Below are 24,886 nucleotides of genomic sequence, written 5' to 3'. Positions count from 1 at the left end.
TGGATCCCGGTCGGGCGCATGCGGGAGTCTGTCTGACTGTCTCTCCCTGTTTCCAGCTTCAGAAAAATACAAAAAAAAAAAAAAAAAATCTTAAGTGGAAAAACTAAGAGGAACAATGAGTTGATGCTTTTTTCTCTCTCCCTTCACCCCCTATTCTCCCCCCCACCTCTTTCTCAGTGGGAAAATTTTTTTTACATGTTCACTGAAATATTAATTTCTAAACAGCCAAAATTAAAAGCAAAATATCCAGCAGAATGGTTTTTAAATTGTAGCATGTAATGGCATATCTTAAATGTTTATTTTTGTTTTTCTAATTGACTTTAGAGGAAGGGAGAGTGAGAGAGAGACAGGAACCTCAATCTGTTCCTGCATGTGCCCTGACTGGGATCTAACTGGCAACCTCTGTGCCCCAGGATGAAGCTCTAACCAGCTGAGCTATCCGGCCAGGGCTAATGGCACAGCTAACGGCAATGGAAATGAACAAAATCCACTTACATGCACCATCATGGATGAACCGCACATATGATAAGCAAAAGAAGACACAGAAACCACTTACTATATAATGCCAATGATATCAAATTTTAAAGACAAACAAAACTATAGTGTTTAGAGATACTTGCTTAAGTGGTAAGCTTATAAAGAGAAGCCAAGATTTATTTACAATAAATTTTGGGATAATGGTTACCTTTGAGGATTAATGATTAAGAGAAGGAATGAGAGCATGAGGGGAGTTTCGAGGGTGCTAGCAATGTTCTTTTTTAGGATTTATTTATTTATTTATTTATTTTTGTGGCAGAGAGAGAGTCAGAGAGAGGGACAGACAGGAAGGGAGAGAGATGAGAAACATCAATTCTTCGTTGCGGGTCATTAGTTGTTCATTGATTATTTCTCATATGTGCCTTGACCAGAGGGCTACAGCAGACCGAGTGGCTATAGCAGACCGAGTGACCCCTTACTAGAGCCAGCGACCTTGGGTTCAAGCTGGTGAGCTTTGCTCAAACCAGATGAGCCTGGGCTCAAGCTGGCAACTGCTGGGTCTCAACCTGGGTCCTCCACATCCCAGTCCAGACACTCTATCCACTGCACCACCGCCTGGTCAGGCGCTAGCAATGTTCTTGTGATAAATCATTGAGCTACGGGGAAAAGCGAGGGGTTCACTGAAGTAAATATGACAAATGTTAAGATTTGTTGAAGTTGAGTGATAGAAAAAGAGTATTGATTATATTATTCTATATATTCATATGTATAATCAACATCTTTCACGACAAATTATTTTAAGAAACCAAGTAGTTTTGGCCAAAATTTTGCTATAACTTGATGTAAATATAGAATATCAAAGTATATACTAAAAATTAATTTCCTCATCATAAATGTTTTAGATGGCCAGGACCAGGAGAATCAGGTTAGGTATGTAGGCACGAAGACATAGCAAATGGCTTCAGTATTTAAACGCATATACTAGGCAGCTATCCTGAAGAGTGATAAAGGCAAGCAAGACCTACCCTTCAAAAAGGATAATCTTGATAACCTACTTATAGTCTGCAATTATTATTTTTACCACTAGATGGAACCATACATGAAAGGTGAAATGTTTAGTGAAAGAACTGGAAACAGAATTCAAAGCTAAAAAATCAATTACAGAAAAATGAATTACATGTGCTTTAGAGCTATGTTGAAGCCATGAATCTGAAAAATCCAACTGCAAAAAACAACAACAACCCATATCCTGCAGAGGTATCTTTTGGCTGACTACTACTAAAACTGCGTATCCACAAAACTTAATGTTTCCTCCCTAGTGAACTGCTTAACTTGATTTGTTCTTCAAGAACCACAACCTTGGCACTATCTATCAAAATATGAGCTATATTTAAAATTGTCTAAATACGTCAATGTTGCAGGTTCAATCCCAGTCAGGACACATATGAGCTTCAACCAATGAATGCATAGATAAGTGGAACAACAAATTAATATCTCTCTCTTTAAAATCAATCAATAAATTAAACATTTTAAAGATTTTATTGATTGATTTTAAAGAGAGAGAAAGAGAGAGAGAGAGAGAAAGGCAGGGGGTTGGAGGAGCAGGAAGCATCAACCCATAGCTGCTTCTGATATGTGCCCTGACCAGGGAAGCCCAGGGTTTCAAACTGGCGACCTCAACATTCCAGGTTGATGCTTTATTGACTGCACCACCACACATCAGTCAATAAATAAAATTTTTAAAAAATATTTAAAAAACACTATAGCACCTGACCAGGCGGTGGCACAGTGGATAGAGCATTGGACTGGGATGCAGAGGACCGAGGTTCAAGACCCCGAGGTTGCCAGCTTGAGCGTGGGCTCATCTGGTTTGAGCAAAGCTCACCAGCTTGGACCCAAGGTCGCTGGCTTGAGCAAGGGGTTACTCGGTCTGCTGTAGCCCCACGGTCAAGGCACATATGAGAAAGCAATCAATGAACAACTAAGGTGTCGCAACAAAAAACTAAGGATTGATGCTTCTCATCTCTCTCCGTTCCTGTCTGTCTGTCCCTATCTATCCCTCTCTCTGACTCTTTCTGTCTCTGCAAAAAAAACAAAACAAACAAGCAAAACCACTATAGCAAATGTAGTTGTCATTATAGTGACATGCAATTACAAATTTAATATTAAGAACTATGTGATTTCTATACTTCATTCATGAACTTTTTTCTCTTTTTATTGATAGTGATAGAACCTGGCAGAGACACCTTTATCTCTAATCAGATAACATTATTTTAAAGCATGTTAAATAATATTTTACTTCTTTATCACAACACATTTCAGAAACTTGAACAAAGGTTAACCAAATCATTTTCATTTTCATTTTCTATGGTGAAAATGAAAAGGACAAAATATAATTTGGATCACATAATCAGGAACCTTTCTGAAATGAATGTAGTTTTACACAGTATGTTGGACAAAATTTTCTGTTGAACTGGCAGAAAGTTTATCTGTTTTACATTGGCTAAGAACACTGTTGTATTTTGTTATCTTACCAAGTCCCAAAAAAATTAGTTTTATGCTATGTAATATACTCTAGCCAATAAGCAAAAGAAATAAAGTCAAAACTTAGTTATTTATTTGAAATTGATCTACATGACTTTAAGGAAAACATCTCATTTTCATACCTGTGGATATAAATATTTTGATTACATATTAATTCTTCAGAAGCTCAAGGGTTAATAATACAGTGTAACTAAACTCAGCTGGCAGGAGTTTGAATTTTTCTTTATCTGTGGTTGTTTCATTCTTGCAGTAACAAAAAAATTGGAGTCTAGTTTTCAGGCAATAGCTAAGCTTAACAAATCACCTGTATTTATCTTAGTAACTGATATTGTTATTTATTATGTTTTCATCTGATTATCTTTACCACTAGATGGTAAAGACTTTATAGTTTTGAACTGGATACTAACATATTTCTCATTATAAAACATCATTAACTGTCATTAACCCACTCCATGTTTAAATAATTATTTATAAAGTAGAACACAAAACTTGTCAGCATCTAACAAAATTGTTTTAACCCCTGCCCCCACGATAGTTTTATAGTGAATCACAAAACAGAACAGTAGTGGATGCTTAACCTACATGAAGGCTGAACATTTAAAACTTTTTTCAAAAATCATAATTTATTTTATCATTAATAAAAAAAATTTTTAAAAGAGCAATGGTTTTCCTACAAGATCTTAAATAGTAGTAAAGACCATAACACAAAAGAGTTACTGCCTTGGCCGGTTGGCTCAGCAGTAAGGCATCAGCCCAGCATGTGGAAGTCCCGGGTTCGATTCCCAGCCAGGGTACACAAGGAGAAGCACCCATCTGCTTCTCCATCCTTCCCCGTCCCCTTCCTTTCTATCTCCTTCTTCCCCTCCCGCCACCAGGGCTCCATTGGAGCAAAGTTGGCCTGGGCGCTGAGGATGGCTCCATGACCTATGGCTCCAGTTGCAACGGAGCAACAGCCCCAGATGGGCAGAGCATCGCCCCCTAGTGGGCTTACCAGGTGGATCCTGGTTGGGCGCATGTGGGATTCTGTCTCTGCCTCCCTGCTTCTCATTTCAGAAAAATACAAAAAATAAATTTAAATTTAAAAAAAGACTTAGCCTGACCAGGTGGTGGCGCAGTGGATAGAGCATCAGACTGGGATGCGGAAGACCCAGGTTCGAGACCCCAAGGTTGCCAGCTTAAAGCGCAGGCTCATCTGGTTTGAGCAAAGCTCACCAGCTTGAACCCAAGGTCGCTGGCTCAAGCAAGGGGTTACTCGGTCTGCTGAAGGCATGCGGTCAAGGCACATAAGAGAAAGCAATCAATGAACAACTAAATGCCACAACAAATAACTGATGATTGATGCTTCTCATCCCTCTGCCTTCCTATCTCTCTCTATCTATCCCTCTCTCTGACTCTCGCTGTCTCTATAAAGGAAAAAAAAGGAGTTAGCTGTCCAAATGCAAGGTACAGCTAATAAAAGCTCTAAGAATTCAGAAGTAGAAGAGTATCTTTCACCCTTATACCAGAGTTGAGATTTGAACTAGGTATGAGTAGGGTTTGGATAGTAAAAAAAAAAGTAGTGGCCCTGGCCGGTTGGCTCAGTGGTAGAGCGTTGGCCTGGCGTGCGGAAGTCCTGGGTTCGATTCCCAGCCAGGGCACATAGGAGAGCCGCCCATCTGCTTCTCCACCCCTCCCCCTCTCCTTCCTCTCTGTCTCTTTCTTCTCCTCCCGCAGCGAGGCTCCATTGCAGCAAAAGATGGCCCCATTGCAGCAAAAGATGGCCCGGGCTCTGGGGATGGCTCCTTGGCCTCTGCCCCAGGCGCTAGAGTGGCTCTGGTCGCCACAGAGCGACGCCCCGGATGGGCCGAGCATTGCCCCCTGGTGGGCGTGCCGGGTGGATCCTGGTCGGGCGCATGCGGGAGTCTGTCTGACTGCCTCCCCGTTTCCAGCTTCAGAAAAATACAAAAAAAAAAAAAAAAAGTAGTACTTAAATAAGGGACTTTTTGTTTGATTTGTTTTCATTTATTGATTTTAGAGAGGAGAGGAGAGAGAGACATTGATTTGTTGTTCCTCTTATTTATGTATTCACTGGTTGACTCATATGTTCCCTGACCCAGGATCCACTCCACAACCTTGGCATATGAGGACGACACTCTAACCAACTGAGCTACCAGGCTAGGGCTTGTTTTTTTAAGAAACATAAAATGCTTTCTCTATGTATTAGTGGAAAGCCCTTTCCAAGACATAACCTTAAACAAAAGGAAGTGCGAAAGAGAGTTACAGAGACAGAGGACATCTGTTGTTTGTGCTACCCAACATCTATTTCCCCCTTCCTCTGATAACGGCATCCCTATTTTCCTCTGAGCATTAACCTCTCCATCTTTCATTCTATGTGGTTTGGTAAATTGATACCCAGTGTGAGCATATGACTCGGGTATAACTAATCAAAACATTCTATCCTCTTCATTGACTCAGGCAAAGGCCCACAAGCGGAACCAGGACAAAAGGACTTGATTCTTTTTTTTTTTTTTTTTTTAATTTATTCATTTTAGAGAGGAGAGAGACAGAGAGAGAGAGAGGAGAGAGAGACAGGGGGGAGGAGCTGGAAGCATCAACTCCCATATGTGCCTTGACCAGGCAAACCCAGGGTTTCGAACCGGCAACCTCAGCATTTCCAGGTCGACGCTTTATCCACTGCGCCACCACAGGTCAGGCAGGACTGGATTCTTAAAACTCGTGCTAGACATTAAGATAGCTCAACTGGTAGAATATACAACTGAAGCTGTTGGTGGTCCATAACTGCCACCTTTTTGTGAAGAACCTACTTCTTATGAAGCAACTCCAAAGTAACCTAGTGACACTGAGATTTGAGGTTATCAATACAGATTAAGTTGTGCTTGATCTATCTCCTAAACTTCTCAATTTCTTGAGCCTCTTTACTAAGGTAGCTTAAGTCTGTCACATATAACTGAAAGAATCCTAGCAAAAGTAAATATATAAAAATGCCTCTAGTAGGAATCTGAGCCCTCCTTTCCCTATCTTCCCCTTCAGAGGACAGAGTAGCCATCGTGGGTCTTCTGCCTCCCTGCCGCCTTCCTGAGATGGTCTCACTTCTTACTGTGCTCACAATCACCACTGCCTGCAAAGCCTGACCCTGGGGCTGTAGCTGGCAGCTCTACTTAAGAGTCACCTCTCTTCGCTATCTTTCTTTTTTTAATTTGTTTTATCTCTTGTGCTTCTCCTTTCCACACTATTATTCAAATGCTTCTTAGTTTTTCATAAACCAGTCTTGGTTTTTCGCACAAATGCGAACCTTTGTTCAAATGCACCAATCACAGCACACACAGCAAGCATCCTTTGGTTCTTCATCTCAACTCATTTCAGCTATTTTCACCATTTACATTATTCAAAAATTCTTCTAAAAAATTTTAGCCTGACCTGTGGTAGCACAGTGGATAAAATGTTGACCTGGAATGCTGAGATTGCCAGTTTGAAGTCCAGGGCTTCCCCAGTCAAGGCATGTATGACAAGCAAGCAATGAACAACTATAAGTGAAGCAACTATGATTTGATACTTCTCACTTCCCCTCTGCTCGCTGTAAAATCAATAAATAAAATCTTTTTATGCTAAATAACTGATGCTGTTATTAAATCTATATGAAAGATAAGAGAGTATCTAACTGATAATTATAATTAAAAACTACACTTGTTCAGCCCTGGCTAGATAGCTCAGTTAGTTAGAGCATCATCCCAATATGCAGAGGTCGTGGGTTCGACGCCCAGTCAGGGGCATATGGGAACAGATCAATGTTTCTGTCTCTCTCCCTCCTCTCACTAAACCTCAAAAAAAAATTCTATTTTTTTGGTATTTTTCCAAAGCTGGAAACGGGGAGGCAGTCAGACAGACTCCCGCATGCGCCTGACCGGGATCCACCCGGCATGCCCACCAGGGGGCAATGCTCTGCCCATCTTGGGGCATCGCTCTGCCGCAATCAGAGCCATTCTAGCGCCTGAGGCAGAGGCCACAGAGCCATCCTCAGCGCCCAGGCAAACTTTGCTCCAGTGGAGCCTTGGCTGCAGGAGGGGAAGAGAGAGACAGAGAGAAAGGAGAGGGGGTGGGGGAGGGGTAGAGAAGCAGATGGGCACTTCTCCTGTGTGCCCTGGCTGGGAATTGAACTCGGGACTCCTGCATGCCAGGCCGACGCTCTACCACTGAGCCAACCGGCCAGGACCAAAAAAAAATTTTTTTAATTTTAAAACTACCCTTGTTCAAAAGCTTCATGTGCAATAAATACCCAAATTAATAGGCTGAAATGCAGTAAGTTTTTAAAATTCCATATATATATTTCAAGATCATTACAAATACAAATTTCTAAAACTTCATATAAATACATAACCCAGCTTAAAAAAAAAAATCACCACAGGAAAATGTGAAATGTCCAAGGAGCTTGCTCAAAGCCACATACCATTTTAGTCGTGGGAAAAGTATCGGTCAACAACATACTATCCGGGATCGTTGCAAGTTTGAAACTACAGGGATCAATAAGGTAACAACACTATATATCTTAAACATCAGCATGCCTCGAAAAATAAAATAAAATATAAACAATAGTTAAGTTAAATATTATTTAACAGTTTTGCTTCAGGTTCAATGTTCCAGGAAACTGTCATTCCATTTGGAATACAGAAACCTTTTTTTCAGCCAAGAAAGTAAGGGTTTATTAGTTGAGGAAATGACGCCAACCCCACAGTCATAGGTAAGCTAGTGCTCAAAGACGTGGCTCCGCCCTGGCAGGTTGGCTCAGTGGTAGAGCGTCGGCCTGGCGTGCGGGGGACCCGGGTTCGATTCCCAGCCAGGGCACATAGGAGAGGCGCCCATTTGCTTCTCCACCCCCACCCCTCCTTCCTCTCTGTCTCTCTCTTCCCCTCCCGCAGCCGAGGCTCCATTGGAGCAAAGATGGCCCGGGCGCTGGGGATGGCTCCTTGGCCTCTGCCCCAGGCGCTAGAGTGGCTCTGGTCCTGGCAGAGCGACGCCCCGGAGGGGCAGAGCGTCGCCCCTGGTGGGCGTGCCGGGTGGATCCCGGTCGGGCACATGCGGGAGTCTGACTGTCTCTCCCCATTTCCGGCTTCAGAAAAATACAAAAAAAAAAAAAAAAAAAAAAAGATGTGGCTCCCAGATAGCTTCCAGGGAATGGGTTGTATATGGGAAAAATTGTTAATCCTGGTGGCTACATTAGTTGGGGCCAGTGTAGGGAGTAGTTGATGCAAACAGTATAGGCTTTTACAAGTTAATATGCAAATAAGTATCTCAATACAAATTTAACTGCCAATTACTTTCTTGTCCTCTCTGATTTCTTTCTGTCCCTCCTCATTCATTCAGATTCTATACACTTCATATTTTTCTATAATTAATGTAGGAAGTGCTGCAGAAAGGGAAATGGAACTTGGAGATAAAATGATTTTCCACATGCACCAGTTATCAATTTACTGCCTCTCAGCCGTCATTGCCTACTCTGCAAAAATAGAGCCAGAGCCTTTAAATAGACTTCCTTTCCCAGCTGGCACAATGTTAAGTCTTATTAATAAAGGCCACTGGAGAGACACTGCAGGAGGAAGCCTTTGCCATCTGGGTCCAGGGTGCTCCTCTAGGCAAGCTCCTACTGTGGGAACAGCTTCGCCGGCACCCAGACGGCAGCACGGGCTGCTTCTCCAGACAGACTCCTGCAGTATACAGGTCGGCAGCACCTACGAAGCAGCAAGGTGAATTTCTCTTTTTTTTTTTTTAGAGAGACAGACAGACAGGGTCAGACAGAAAGGAGAGAGATGAGAAGTATCAGCTCGTAGTTGCAGCACCTTAATTGTTCATTGATCACTTTCCCATACATGCCTTGACCAGGGGGCTCCAGCCGAGCAGTGACCTCTTGCTCAAGCCAGCAAGCTTGGGCTTCAAGCCAGTAACCTTTGGGCTCACACCAGCGACCATGGGGTTATGTCTATGATGCCATGCTCAAGCTGGTGATCCCACACTCAAGCCGGCAACCCCACGCTCAAGCTGACAACCTGCACTTAAGCTGGTGAACCTGTGCTTAAGCTGGATGAGTCCGTGCTCAAGACAGCAACCTTGGGGTTTTGAACTTGGATCCTCAGCATCCCAGGTCAACGTTCTATCCACTGTGCAACCACCTGGTCAGGTCATAAGGTGAACTGTCAACAAGTTCTACCACAGCAACTTCTCTGCCACAGGGAGCCATGGCCATGCCTTCTCCAGTACGCTCTAGATCAGGGGTCCCCAAACTACGGCCCGTGGGGCCGCATGCGGCCCCCTGAGGCCATTTATCCAGCCCCCGCCACACTTCCGGAAGGGGCACCTCTTTCATTGGTGGTCAGCGAGAGGAGCATAGTTCCCATTGAAATACTGGTCAGTTTGTTGATTTAAATTTACTTGTTCTTTATTTTAAATATTGTATTTGTTCCCGTTTTGTTTTTTTACTTTAAAATAAGATATGTGCAGTGTGCATAGGGATTTGTTCATAGTTTTTTTATAATCTGGCCCTCCAACGGTCTGAGGGACAGTGAACTGGCCCCCTGTGAAAAAAGTTTGGGGACCCCTGCTCTAGATCTCTGCCCTAGTGGACCTCTTCCTTGTACATTCTATCTCAGTCTTAAGAATTATAGCTGATTCTTTTCAGCCCAGTTTATTAAAGTATAATTTACAAAATTGTAAGGTATTGAAAGTCCATAATGTGATGATCTGACATACATACACATTGTACAGCTGATTCCAATATAGATTTGTATATTCTTTAGAGATCTCTTTACTTCTTAGTAGCCAATCTCTTGTTACTCTAATCCCGTTAAGAGTTGATAACTCTTTATATTAAACATTCTTTATTCAAATTACTGTATGGTTTCTGTGTCCTCATTGAACCCTGGCTGATAGATATATCAGGTAAAACTAGCAAAACATCAGCAAAAAATAGATAGAATTTCTAGAAACAAACCATCATAAAAGATGGCTAATAAAAGCATAGGAAGAGGGTTCACTCAAAGTAACCAGAAGGTATCTTCAGGAAGAAAGTGCTGCTAAGCACCATCAAAAAAAAAAAGCAATAATCGAATCAAGTGTGATGTGAAATGATGATCTAATCAAGTGTGCTGTGTCTCTCCCAAGGATAAAATGTGCTAGCAAACTGACATAAATAGCTGGTATAATCTTCATGCAAATTACCAAATTTGCATATATCACTTGGCTTATTGTGAGCTCAAATGGAGTCAGTTTTCCCAAACCCATCTAACAGATACAATAGTTCTAAACTTGCAATTAAAAAAAAAAAAAAAAAGACTGCTACACTCTGACGACCTTCCTCACATCTAACCAGAAACCTCCTTTAACACTTTATCTCACAAGCTCTACAACCAAAGGTTAGAGCAGTGGTAGTCAACCTGGTCCCTACTGCCCACGAGTGGGCGTTCCAGCTTTCATGGTGGGTGGTAGTGGAGCAACCAAAGTGTAAATAAAAAGATAGATTTAACTATAGTAAGTTGTTTTAAAAAGATTTATTCTGCCAAACTTAGCGAAAATCCAACATAAAGTACTTGGTAAGTAATTACTATTATATGCTTTAACTGGCTGTAACTCTGCTTTATAAATTTTATAAAGTAAAGTTACTTCCCTACTTTATAAGTCAGCATTACTGTGGAATCGGTGGGCGGTTAGAAAATTTTACTACTAACAGATACAAAAGTGGGCGGTAGGTATAAAAAGGCTGACTACCCCGGGTTAGAGGCAAAGAAAGGTGAACCATTGACCAGTTTATGCAGATCACTTTTATAATTCTATTTGTTCTCCCCCACCCCCTTTCCACCATGACTAGCCTTATCTACAAATAGAATGATCAAACTCTCTAGGCCTTCCTCTAATAAATAAAAGTCCCATCTGTCACTTTTCTTGAAGGGCCACATTACTGTCTTATTAAAGCAAGAACAAGATAATGAAAAAGTCTTCAAGCCTGACCTATGGTGGTGCAGTGGATAAAACGTTGACCTGGAACACAGGGGTCACCAGTTCAAAACCCCAGGCTTGCCTGGTCAAAACACATACAAGATGCAACTACTGTACTATGAGTAGATGCTCCCCACTCCTCCCTCTCACCTCTCTATCTATATATCTTTCTCTCCTTTCTCTAAAAAATCAGTAAATAAAATCTTTTTTTTTAAATTTTTTTTATTTATTCATTTTTAGAGAGAGAGGAGAGAGAGAAGGGGGAAGGAGCAGGAAGCATCAATTCCCATATGTGCCTTAACCAGGCAAGCCCAGGGTTTTGAACCAGCAACCTCAGCGTTCCAGGTCGACACTTTATCCACTGCACCACCACAGGTCAGGCTAAAATCTTTTTAAAAAAGAAAAAAACCTTTAAGAAGTCATGTGTTTAGTCACAAATATTCCATATTCTAAGGCAGGGGTCCCCAAACTATGGCCCGCGGGCCACATGCAGCCCCCTGAGGCCATTTATCCGGCCCCCGCCGCACTTCTGGAAGGGGCACCTCTTTCATTGGTGGTCAGTGAGAGGAGCATAGTTCCCATTGAAATATTGGTCAGTTTGTTGATTTAAATTTACTTGTTCTTTATTTTAAATATTGTATTTGTTCCCGTTTTGTTTTTTTACTTTAAAATAAGATATGTGCAGTGTGCATAGGAATTTGTTCAGTTTTTTTTATAGTCCGGCCCTCCAACGGTCTGAGGGACAGTGAACTGGCCCCCTGTGTAAAAAGTTTGGGGACCCCTGTTCTAAGGCATATGTAAATTAAATTAGCAAATGCAGGAACCTTTCCCTATCTCCAAGTACTTCCTTATCCTTCAAAATCCTTTCCAAACAGGATGCAAGACTCCTGCAGTTACAACTAAGCTTCCTGTTGTTCCTAGCTTCAGGAGCAGGCATGGGCCTCAAATGGAACACCACTGACATACTGTCACAACTTCTCACAAGTGCTACCATTACCAGTTTGCCTTGCCTCCCTCCACCCCATAGCGTGTTTCCCCCTGTGTAAAACGTACCTTAAGTTTGGGGCCCGAAATTTGGGGGGAAAAAAGTATTACATAAAGTTATTGAACTCAAGTTTTATTCATCATAAAATTCATACAACTCCTCATCACTGTCAGAACTCCCATCCACGGTAGAGCGTCGGCCTAGCGTGCGGAGGACCCGGGTTCGATTCCCGGCCAGGGCACACAGGAGAAGCGTACATTTGCTTCTCCACCCCTCCGCCGCACTTTCCTCTCTGTCTCTCTCTTCCCCTCCCGCAGCCAAGGCTCCATTGGAGCAAAGATGGCCCGGGCGCTGGGGATGGCTCTGTGGCCTCTGCCTCAGGCGCTAGAGTGGCTCTGGTCGCAATATGGCGACGCCCAGGATGGGCAGAGCATCGCCCCCTGGTGGGCAGAGCGTCGCCCCATGGTGGGCGTGCCGGGTGGATCCCGGTCGGGCGCATGCGGGAGTCTGTCTGACTGTCTCTCCCTGTTTCCAGCTTCAGAAAAATGAAAAAAAAAAAAAAAAAAAAAAAAAAAAAAAAAAAAAAAAAAAAAAAAGAACTCCCATCCATTAGCTTGTTCTCATCTGTGTCTTGATGACGAATCACCGTCTTCAACAATGAGCAAAAAAAACAAGCACAAAAAAGCAGGAAATACAAGTTAAAAAAATCTACAACCACTGTATAAGACGCACCCAGTTTTTAGACCCCAAATTTTTCCAAAAAAAGGTGCATCTTATTCATGGGGAAATACAGCATGTTCCAGCTTGCTTTTTCTGGTTCACAGTAGGGTTTCTTTCCAGTGAATATTGAGGTTAAAAAGCCTGCGACTCTTTTATCAATTTCCCCTCTTCATCTAATAATAGTTAGCACTTTGTTTTTATGTCTCTTTTAGATTCAAAAAGCAGTGAGCTGTATTTCCTTACTGCCAATTATGTGGGAAGATGGCTACATTTCATTTCCTACTTTAGCTTTTTCTCTTTTTGATCCTTAAGAGTCTCATTATTTTTATACTACTATTGGTAGAGTGGACAGCTTCTATTTGTAGACTGCCTTTTTTCTTTTTTAGATTATTTTTTATTTATTTATTTTTAGAGAGAGAGAGAAACAGAGAAAAGTGGAGGAGGAGCAGGAAGCATCAACTCCCATATGTGCTTTGATCAGGCAAGGCCAGGGTTTCAAACCAGGGACCTCAGTGTTCCAGGTCGACGCTTTATCCACTGCGCCACCACAGGTCAGGCCTGTAGATTCCCTTTTAGTATAATCCACGTAAGAGTAACTTGAAGGTATAATAAACGAAGTGAATTAAAGTTTAGAAAGAACATCACTCTGACAAGAGTCATCCTCAACGGGTCAAAATATAACCTGGAAATCTTTATAGACAGAGCAATTTTTCTTACTTAATTCTTTTTTTTTCTTTGTGTGTGTGTGTGTGACAATGATCATATACTCGCCATTCAACATGAAAATATGAATGTACAGAATAGTCAATATCATAATAGTCAATTTAATATAACAACTTGTTTGGGAACAGATGGTTACTAAACTTATTATGGTGATCACATGGTAAGGAATATAAATGTCAAATCACTATGTTGTATACCTAAAACTAATATAAAGTTGTATGTCATCTATATTTTAATTAAAAACAAGCAAATATGTATTATCTGCAAAAGTCAGACAAGTCTTTCCTCATTTTTATGGAATACAAGGGGTCATACCATCAACAGAACATTAGGAAGATTACTATCTGAATGGCAAATAAGAATTCGTATGGAATTTATCACCATAAAGTAATATTGTATATCTTAGAAATGATTAAGACTACAGGGGTCCTTGGGTTATGACACAGTTCTGTAATCCAAATTTTGATGTAAGCCGAAACACCCTAGCCTAAGTCACTTACCTATCCTAACAGTTGTAAAACCATAATCTACAACATAAAAACACAACAAAGCCATGCCTGACCAGGCGGTAGCACAGTGGATAGAGCGTCAGACTGGGATGCAGAGGACCCAAGTTCGAGACCCCGAGGTCGCCAGCTTGAGCGCGGCTCATCTGGTTTGAGCAAAAGCCCACCAGCTTGAACCCAAGGTCGCTGGCTCCAACAAGGGGCTACTTGATCTGCTGAAGGCTCGCGGTCAAGGCACATATGAGAAAGCAATCAATGAACAACTAAGGTGTCGCAACGCGCAATGAAAAACTAATGATTGATGCTTCTCATCTCTCTCCGTTCCTGTCTGTCTGTCCTTGTCTATCCCTCTCTCTGACTCACTCTCTGTCTCTGTAAAAAATAAAAAAACTAAAAAAATAAATAGAAAAAAAAAACTAAAAAAAAACCACAACAAAGCCACAGAAAAAGAATGCTGCATATTCTTCCACCGCACACAACCAAAGTAGTTCACTCACATAGCCCGTAAGTATGATGCTAACAGCATAAGCCTAAACACTTGTCTCAATTTCTTTAAGTTTTCATGGGAGTGAGCGTCGTAAACTAGAAACGTCATATGTTGAGACTCCTGTATTATTCATTCATTACTGACCACCAAACAAAACTAAGCTAAGTTGGGAATATGAATAAAAATATACCTTGGCTCAGTGGTAGAGCGTCAGCCTGGTGTGCAGAAGTCCCGGGTTCGATTCCTGGCCAGGGCACACAGGAGAAGCGCCCATTTGCTTCTCCACCCCTCCCCCTCTCCTTCCTCTCTGTCTCTCTCTTCCCCTCCCGCAGCTAAGGCTCCATTGGAGCAAAGATGGCCCGGGCACTGGGGATGGCTCGGGCACTGGGGATGGCTCCTTGGCCTCTGCCCCAGGCGCTAGAGTGGCTCTGGTCCCAACAGAGCGACGCCCTGGAGGGGCAGAGCATTGCCCCCTGGTGGGCAGAGCATCGCTCCCTGGTGGGCGTGCCGGGTGAATCCCGGTGGGGCACATGCGGGAGTCTGTCTGACTGTCTCTCCCCGTTTCCAGCTTCAGAAAAATACAAAAAAAACAAAACAAACAAACAAAAAAAACTAATGATTGATGCTTCTCATCTCTCCGTTCCTGTCTGTCTGTCCCTGTCTATCCCTCTCTCTGACTCTCTGTCTCTGTAAAAAATAAAAAAATACTTAAAAAAAAAGAATTCAAACTATTTCTGCTACAGAATAGTATTTTATCTACAGATTTTCATCATAGTTCAAGATCTTATAGCAGCATAAAGAATGATTTAATCAAATTTTCTGAGCCCCTCTATGGTTTCCAGGCAAAAAATGGTCAACCATTTATAGGCAGCTCCAAAAGTAGAAAACTCTTCCCTATAAAATTTAAGTTAATTTTTTACTGATTGATTTTAGACAGAGAGAGGAAGGGGAAAAAGAAAGAGAGGGAAGCATTCACTTATTGTTCCATTTAGTGTGTTCATTGGTCGCTTCCCATTTGTGCCCTGACCAAGGATAAAACACGCAACCTTCCTGTTTCCAGATGAAGCTCTATTTAACCAACAAAGCTAACTGGCCAGGGTCTCTATAAAGTTCTTAATAATACATTCAACCATACACATCTCAGCTAGGGGAGGAGCTCTGTGCCCACTCGCAAACCCAGGTTTGCAAGACTTAGAATCTCATGAGCACCAAGAGACATCAAACTAAGAAAATTAGTGATTCACACTGACACACGAACCATATTTCCCTAAGTTTAAGACATTCCCATGTATAAGATGCACCTTAATTTGGGGGCCCAAAATTTGAAAAAAATGTACAGTCATCCCTCACCATATCATGGTTCACTTTTTGCAGTCTCACTGTAGAGGTTGTGGTTTTTTTTGGTTTTTTTTGAGACAGAGAGAGAGATAGATAGGGACAGACAGACAGGAACGGAGAGAGATGAGAAGCATCAATCATCAATTTTTTGTTGCGACACCTTAGTAGCTCATTGATTGCTTTCTCATATGTGCCTTGACCGTGGGCCTTCAGCAGACTGAGTAACCGCTTGCTCAAGCCAGCGACCTTGGGTCCAAGCTTTGCTCAAACCAGATGAACCCATGCTCAAGCTGGCGAACTTGGGGTCTCGAACCTGGGTCCTCAGCATCCCAGTCCGATGTTCTATCCACTGTGCCACCGCCTGGTCAGGCTGTATGGAGGATTTTTTAAATTGTATATATCTAATTTTTTTTTAATTTATTTTATTTATTTATTTATTTATTTATTTGTATTTTTCTGAAGCTGGAAACGGGGAGAGAGAGTCAGACAGACTCCCGCATGTGCCCGACCGGGATCCACCTGGCACGCCCACCAGGGGCAACGCTCTGCCCACCAGGGGGCGATGCTCTGCCCCTCCGGGGCGTCCCTCTGCCATGACCAGAGCCACTCTAGCGCCTGGGGCAGAGGCCAAGGAGCCATCCCCAGCGCCCGGGCCATCTTTACTCCAATGGAGCCTTGGCTGCAGGAGGGGAAGAGAGAGACAGAGAGGAAGGAGGGGGGGGTGGAGAAGCAAATGGGCGCTTCTCCTCTGTGCCCTGGTCGGGAATCGAACCCGGGTCCCCCGCACGCCAGGCCGACGCTCTACCGCTGAGCCAACCAGCCAGGGCCTATATCTAATTTTATATTGCGGATTTTTCACTATATCATGGGATTTTGCACTATATCACAGGATTTTGCTGTATATAGGTATTTTTATATATTTATTATTTTAATTATTTTTGTGGTAAAATAAGCATTTTCTAGCCTAAAAAATTGAAAAACAATACAAAAATATAAAAAAATATTAGTTAAAACATTAAAAAAGAATATTAAATTGAAATAAAGCTTTAAAATATATATAAGTAATAAAATAATATAAGGTCACTACACGAATTTTTGCCTATTGCGGGGGGTTCTGGAACCTAACCCCAGCAATAGACAAGAGACTACTATATTACATAAAGTTACTGAACTCAAGTTTTATTCATCATAAAATTCATACAACTCCTCATCACTGTCAAAACTCCCATCCATTAGCTTGTCCTCATCTGTGTCTGATGATGAATTACTACTGTCTTCAACAATGAGCTCAGCCTGACCTGTGGTGGCGCAGTGGATAAAGCGTCGACCTGGAAATGCTGAGGTCGCTGGTTCGAAACCCTGGGCTTGCCTGGTCAAGGCACATATGGGAGTTGATGCTTCCTGCTCCTACCCCCTTCTCTCTCTGTCTCTCTCTCTCTCCTCTCTAAAAATGAATAAATTTAAAAAAAAAAAAGAAGGGAATTAAAAAAAAAAAAATGAGCTCAAAAACAAGCGCGAAAAAGTGAGAAATGCAAGTTAAAAAAAAAACAACTACAACCACTGTATAAGATGCACCCAGTTTTTAGATCCCAAATTTTTCGGAAAAGGGTACATCTTATACATGGGGAAATACAGTAAATAAGATCACGCTACTGCAGCAATTTTCAACTGGTGGTTAGCAAGAATTTTTTTTTTTTAATTTTATTTATTTATTTATTTATTCATTTTTAGAGAGGAGAGGCAGAGGGAGAGAGACAGAGAGGTAGCAAGAGGAGGGAGAGACAGAAGGGGGAGGAGCTGGAAGCATCAACTCCCATATGTGCCTTGACCAGGCAAGCCCAGGGTTTCAAACCGGCGACCTCAGCATTTCCAGGTCGACGCTTTATCCACTGTGCTACCACAGGTCAGGCCTAGCAAGAATTTTTAAAACATTCAGTACTTGGCCCTGGCCGGTTAGCTCAGCGGTAGAGGGTCGGCCTAGCGTGTGGGGGACCCGGGTTCGATTCCCGGCCAGGGCACACAGGAGAAGCGCCCATTTGCTTCTCCACCCCCACCCCCTCCTTCCTCTCTGTCTCTCTCTTCCCCTCCCGCAGCCAAGGCTCCATTGGAGCAAAGATGGCCCGGGCACTGGGGATGGCTCCTTGGCCTCTGCCCCAGGCGCTAGAGTGGCTCTGGTTGTGGTGGAGCGACGCCCCAGAGGGGCAGAGCATCGCCCCCTGGTGGGCAGAGCTTCGCCCCTGGTGGGCGTGCCGGGTAGATCCCGGTCGGGCGCATGCGGGAGTCTGTCTGACTGTCTCTCCCCGTTTCCAGCTTCAGAAAAATACAAAAAAAAAAAAAAAAAAAATTTTCAGTACTTGACTATTTGATCAGGGACACTGACCTCTTTTTCCCTTAGACTGTCAAATATAAAAATGGCAACAGCCAACACAACAATAACTGTCCAGTGTGAATGCCTTGTCTTGAAGCATAAATATATAGGCCTATAACAGAGTTGCATCTTATTGGTCACATTGCATAATAAGGTTGCATCTGATGAGTTAATTCTTGGTACCTGAAATCCTTATATACAAGTATAGGCACCTGATTTATTTTATTTATTTGTTTATGTGTTTATTTGAGTGAGGGTGGGGGACAGACAGGAAGCGAGAAAGATGAGAAGCACCAATTCTTTGTTGTGGCACCTTAGCTGTTGTTCATTGACTGTTTTCTCATATATGCCTTAACCGGGGAGCTCCAGCAGAGCAAGTAACCCTTTGCTCAAGCCAGCAACCTTTGGGCTTAAGCCTGTGACCACGAGGTCATGTCTATGATCCCACGCTCAAGCTGGCAACCCCACGTCATGCTGGTGAGCCCGCACTCGAGCTGGCGACCTTGAGGTTTCAGACTTGGGTCCTCAGCATTGTAAGCTGATACTCTATCCACTGAACCACCACCTGGTCAGGCTATTTATTTATTTTTAATCTTTTTTATTTACAGATTTGATTTCAGAGAGAAAGGAGAGAAAGAGAAAAACAACTCGCTTTACCTACCCATGCATTCATTGCTTGATTCTTGTATGTGCCCTGACCAGGATCAAACCTGCAACCCTGGAGTATTCGGTGACATTGCAACCAACTGAACACTCAGCCAGGTTGGCATCTGATGTTTTGTTGTTTTACTTTTATTTTTTTTAAGACCAATACAGCCCTAGCCAGACAGCTCAGTTGGTTGGAGCACTGTCCCAAAGCACAGAGGTTGCTGGTTCAATCCCCAGTCAGGGCACCTACAGGAACAGCCGATGTTTCTGTCTCTTTGTCTCTCCCTGCCTCTCTCTAAAAGCTTAAAAAAAAAAAAAAGACCAATACAAAAGTTTATCTAACATAGCTCAATGTGAGAATGTACATGATTCAATTTTTTTTTAATTTAGAGAGAGAGAGAGGACGTAAGAAAAAGAGACAGAAACATCCCTTTCTGTATGTGCCTTGATTAGGGACCAAACTGGCAACTTTAACATATCGGATGAGATGATGCTTTAACCAACTGAGCTACCCATCCAGGGCTCGATTTTTATATTGTAGTAAAACAGGTGCTGTGGAAAGGGGACACAAGGAAGCAGTTGATTTCTTTGATGAACACAGCCATTCTTTATACTCATTCCAAGGCTTCTAACATGATGATACAATTTCTTCAAATTACTACCATTCCAATACTGTTCTGTTGCCCACTAGTTGCCATCTTTACATAATCATCTATCACAAGATTCATAAAGGGATCAAATCCCTGCAATGATCCTTGGACACATCTGCCACCATTTAATTTCAATGATAACTTCTGCTTTTGATTTTTTCTAAGACTTTATTCATTGATTTTTTTTTAATGGAGGGGGGAATGAGAAGGATCAATTCATAGTTGCTTCACTTTAAATTTTTTTTTTTTATTCATTTTTAGAGAGGAGAGAGAGAGACAGAGAAAGAGAAGGGGGGAGGAGCTGGAAGCATCAACTCCCATATGTGCCTTGACCAGGCAAGCCCAGGGTTTCGAACCGGCGACCTCAGCATTTCCAGGTCGACACTTTATCCACTGCGCCACCACAGGTCAGGCCCAGTTGCTTCACTTTAATTGATCATTGACTGCTCGTAGTTTGTGCCTTGACCTGGCAAGCCCAGGGTTTTGAACCAGTGACCTAGCACCCAGGTCAATACTCTATCCACTGTGCCACCACACGCCACGCTCAACAATGACTTCTTGTCCGTAAGGTTTTATTAATTCAGGAGGGTGAGCTTTGTTCCCGGTATCTACTCAGCGAGCTCAAAGACACCTCCAAACAGAATTCGTGGTCTGATTTTTTTAAAAGTCACTTTGAAGCAAAACAGAAAGGTAATTACTATTATATTTTATGTAAATCCATCAAAATTATACCTTTTTTTGTGAGATTGTCAAAAAAATATATTTTTGGTGTGTGCAGAATTTTAGCAATAGTTTATGTGTGTGAAAAAAAATAGTTTATGTGTGCGATGAGATGAAAAAGGTTGAAAACCACTGCTCTACTAAATTCTAATATATATATAATCAAGACAATTAAGGTCTGCCTGACCAGGCAGTGGGGCAGTGGACATAGAGTCGGACTGGGACACAGAGGACCCAGGTTTGAAACCCCGAGGTTGCCAGCTTGAGTGCGGGCTCATTTGGTTTAAGCAAGGCTCACCAGCTTGAGCCCAAGGTTGCTGGCTTGAGCAAGGGGTCACTCAGTCTGCTGTAGCTCCCCAGGTCAAAGCACATATGAGAAAGCAACCAATGAACAACTAAGGTGCTGCAACAAAGAATTGATGCTTTTCATCTCTTTCCCCTCCTGTTTGTCCCTATCTGTCCCTCTCTCTGTCTCTCTCTCTGTCACAAAAAAAAAAAAAAAAAAAAAAAAAGACAATTAAGGTCTCAAGGCTGGAACAAGACTAGCTAGATATTTGTTTTCAAAAATGCTAAATTTTGGTGTGCTTGCTTAGGAGAAAACACGCTGTAGAAATAAAGTCATGATCTCCTATTGCAGATCCCTCTAATCTGCTTAGTTGTTCTAGGAAATATATTGAGTACCTGCAAGGCTCAGAGGTAAGAGCTTTAAAAGAATTGCCTAATTTAATCCCAACATTTTCTGGAATAGATCTCATTACTGCCATTACAGATGAAAAAAATTGAAGCTGAGCCTTACCCATGGTGGAGCACAGGATCAAGTGTTGACCTAGAATGCTGAAGTCGACAGGTTCAAAACCCAGGCTTGGCCAATCAAGGCACATAAGAGAAGCAACTACAAGTTGATTCTTCCTGCTCCTCCCCCTTCCCACCTATCTCTCTCTCTAACTCTCTCTCTCTCTCTCTCTAAAATCAATAAGTAAAATACTTTTATTTATTTTATTTATTCATTTTAGAGGAGAGGAGAGAGAGAGAGAGAGAGAGAGAGAGAGAAGGTGGGAAGGGGGAGGAGCAGGAAGCTTCAACTCCCATATGTGCCTTGACCGGGCGAGCCCAGGGTTTGAACTGGCGACCTCAGCATTTCCAGGTCGACGCTTTATCCACTGCACCACCACAGGTCAGGCCTAAGTAAAATACTTTTAAAATATACTTTTTAATTTAAAAGAAACTGAAGATAAGAGAGGTTTAAAAATTGGCCCAAGTAATCTATTATTTTTGGTGCTATTGTAAATGGGATTGTTTTCAGATAATTCACAGTTTTTATGTAGAAATGCAATTGATTTTTGTATGTTGATTTGCATCCTGCAACTTTATTAAATTTATTAGTTCTAACAGGTTTTTTGTTAAGTTTTTAGGATTTCCTATGTATAAGAACATATCTGCACACAGGGATAATTTTACTTATTCCTTTCCAATTTAAATGCCTTTTTTTTTCTTGCTTAATTACTCTAGCTAAGCCATCCAGTACTGTGCTGAATAGAAGTGGCAGAGCTGGGCATCCATGCTTTCCTTGTTCCTGATCACAGTTGGTTATCACTTCATACCTGTCAATATGACTACTATTAAAAAAGAAAAGTGTTGGTGAGGATGTGGAGAAATTGGAACTTTGGTACACTGTTGATGGCAATGAAAGATGATGAGGCCTGACCTGTGGTGGCACAGTGAATAAAGCGTTCCACTCCAATCCCTTCTCTCGCTTTCTTTCGCTTTTTCTAAAATCAATAAAGAAGGAAGAAAAAGGCCTGACCGGGCAGTGGCGCAGTGGATAGAGCGTCGGACTGGGATGCGGAGGACCCAGATTCGAGACCCTGAGGTCGCCAGCTTGAGTGCGGGCTCATCTGGCTTGAGTAAACAAAAACAACAACAACCAAAAAAAAGCTCACCAGCTTGGACCCAAGATCGCTGGCTCAAGCAAGGGGTCACTCGGTCTGCGGTTAAGGCACATATGAGAAAGCAATCAATGAACAACTAAGGAGCCGCAACAAAGAATTGATGCTTCTCATCTCTCTCCCTTCCTGTCTATCTGTCCCTCTCTATGACTCTGTCAAACACACACACACACACACACAAAATTGAAAATAGAACTATCATAGGATCCAGCAATCCCACTTCTGGGTATTTACCCAAAAGTATTAAAATCAGGATCTGGAAGACATCTTAGCACTCCCCTGTTCAATGAGGCACAATTAACAATAACCAAGATGTGGAAACAACCTAAATATCCATGGACAGATGTACTTAGAATGGAATATTACTCAGCTTTTATAAAGAAAATTCTCAATCGATGAACAACTAAAGTGACACAATTATGACTTGATGCTTCTCATCTCTCTCCCTTCCTGTCTCTCTCTCAAAAAAAAAGAAGAAGAAAATTCTGCCTGACCTGTGGTGGTGCAGTGGATAAAGCGTCAACCTGGAACACTGAGGTCCCGGTTCAAAACCCTGGCCTTGCCCGGTCAAGGCACATATGGGAGTTGATGCTTCCTGCTCCTCCCCTCATCTCTCTCTCTCTGTCTCTCTCTTCACCAAAATAAATAAATAAAAATTTAAAAAGAAAAGAAAATTCTGCCCCAGCTGGGTGGCCCAGTGAATAAAGCATCCACCCAGTACACCGAAGGTCATGGGTTGGACCCATCCCGGCACTAGCAGAACTAATCAATGAGTGCACAACTAAATGGAGCAACTAAGTGAGACAAGTTGATGCTTCTCTCTTTCTCTCGCTCTCTCAAGTCAATAGGAAAAACTTTTTAAAAGAAAGAAAAGTCTGCATATGTGACAACATGGATAAAACTTGAAGATCTTATGCTAAGTGAAATAAGCCAATTAGAGAAAGATAAATACAGCATGACACTACTTATATGAGGTATCTAAAGAGTCAAAGCACAGAATTAACTAGGGGAATGGCAGTTGCCAGCCGCTGGAAGGAGGGGAAAATGAAAAGTTACTAACAGGCATGAAGTTTCAGTTAAGCAAGATGAATTAGCTCTTGAGATTTGCTATATAACACTGTACCTACTGTCAACAATACTATATTATACACTTAAAAATCTCCTAAGTCGGTTGATCTCTTAAGTGTGTGTGGGGGGGATGTTTGTTTGTTTGTTTTTACATATTGATTTTAGCAAGAGAGGAAAGGAGAGCGAGACAGGATCTGTTCCTGTATGTGCCCTGATCAGGGACTGAACCAGCAACCTCTGCGCTTCAGAACAAAGCCCCAGCCAACCCAGTCATCCGGCCAGGACTTAAGTGTGTTCTTACCACAATAAAATACTTTTTTAAAAATTGTCCAAGGTCTCAAACCCATTTCTAACTGACACTCAAACCCTTGCTCTGACTTAATCATATACTAACTGGGAACGGCGCAAAAGGGACTGACAGTTCTCTTCCAAAGCTGTGTGACGTTGGAAAAATCGCTTAACAGCTCTGGCTTTGAGTTTCTTCACCATCAAGACGCACCTCAGTGCAAAGGAGGAAGCACTGCCACCACCAACTGGTCGGTTTGCAGCCAATATCACGGGGGAGAGGGGGCAAGGGGGGCCCCCACCGGCATCACGAGCGCCAAGCGGGGGCCCGACTAAAGCCCAGCGCCGGGCCAGACCACCGCGTCCCAGCACCGGCAGGCGCCAGGGTGCGAAACATCGTGGGAGGAAGGCACAAAGTCCGGCCCCGCTGGATCACCATGACCCAAAGGAAAGGCGTCAGGATGACCAGCCCACGTTTCCTAGGCAGCTGGACCAAAAACTCATCTCACCTCGGACAGGATTCCCGAGCTGGCACCTCCCCTTCACTCTGCGCCTCAGTCGCCATCTTAGTCAGCAAACTTCTTTCACCGCCCCCACGCTAGACCCCGCCCCATGCCTTTGTATTGGCTAAGGTCCTTTCCCCCTTCTTCCATATGATTGGATGACTTGGCCGCCCTTCTCAACCAGAACAGTTTCATCCTATTATTGGTCTATTCAAATAGCTAACTGTCATTGGTCACCTCCTGCCTGGCGGAAAACAGAGGGGTTGGGCTGGGAGGAGACCCAGCCCCCGTCGCCTGAGTGTTCTACAATAGTTTCTCGTTTTGATTAACCCTTCGGACTCCACCGATTTTTTTCGTTCAAATCAGATAGATATTCGCAGCCTACGCTCAAATTTTGTCCTGATGTGTAAACCTCAGAATTACAAAACTGTCTAATTTAAAAGTCACTCTCCAGTTCTGGCCGGGTTGCGGTTCCATTCTTGGTCGGGGCACAAAAAGAATCTCTTTCAATCTCTCTCTCTCGAATCAATGAATTATTTTTGTTTAATTTTTTTTTTTAAATAAAAGTCTCTCCAAATGCAAGATTTCGTTTTCTGTCTTGAACAGTGAGTGATACCTAGAAGGGTAGGTACAGAGTGGCATCAAAAAGTACTTACTATTATAGCTCACAGCCTGCTTTCCTCAGATGGTCACACGCTTCGTTCCACCCGCTCCCTTCCGGCTCCCCAGAGAACCCAAAGAGGGTGCCTCTCTACTCTGAATCACGGAACCAAAACCGCATAACTTTGTCCCTGGTTAAGCTTTAATCCTCCAGTGGAAGAAATAACCATAATTATGGTTGCCCTCCCTGCCTCGCCGGTTTCTGGTGAAAATTAACCGAGGTAACAGTTATGAGAACATTGTAAACTTAAAGCATTATTATTATTTTGTTGTATTCT

The 24,886-nt window shown here is 42.6% G+C and overlaps 1 protein-coding gene and 1 pseudogene across 2 annotated transcripts in view; both read right to left on the bottom strand.

Moving 5' to 3' along the window:
* Positions 1-24,034, bottom strand: part of ARHGAP19 (Rho GTPase activating protein 19) — an 83,472-nt gene extending 59,438 nt beyond the window's left edge. For both annotated transcript variants that reach the window (XM_066355587.1, XM_066355586.1), the window contains exon 1: positions 23,955-24,034. In XM_066355587.1, coding sequence (XP_066211684.1) covers positions 23,955-24,010 — 56 coding nt within the window. In that variant the 5' untranslated portion in view covers positions 24,011-24,034. The remainder of the gene's footprint in view (positions 1-23,954) is intronic.
* LOC136384858 (small nuclear ribonucleoprotein G-like) lies at positions 19,357-20,768 on the bottom strand (annotated as a pseudogene).
* Positions 24,035-24,886: the final 852 nt, after the last annotated feature.

Source organism: Saccopteryx leptura, chromosome 13 (assembly GCF_036850995.1).
Source record: "Saccopteryx leptura isolate mSacLep1 chromosome 13, mSacLep1_pri_phased_curated, whole genome shotgun sequence".
Classification (NCBI taxonomy): domain Eukaryota; kingdom Metazoa; phylum Chordata; class Mammalia; order Chiroptera; family Emballonuridae; genus Saccopteryx; species Saccopteryx leptura.
This window is presented reverse-complemented; position numbering and strand designations above follow the sequence as displayed.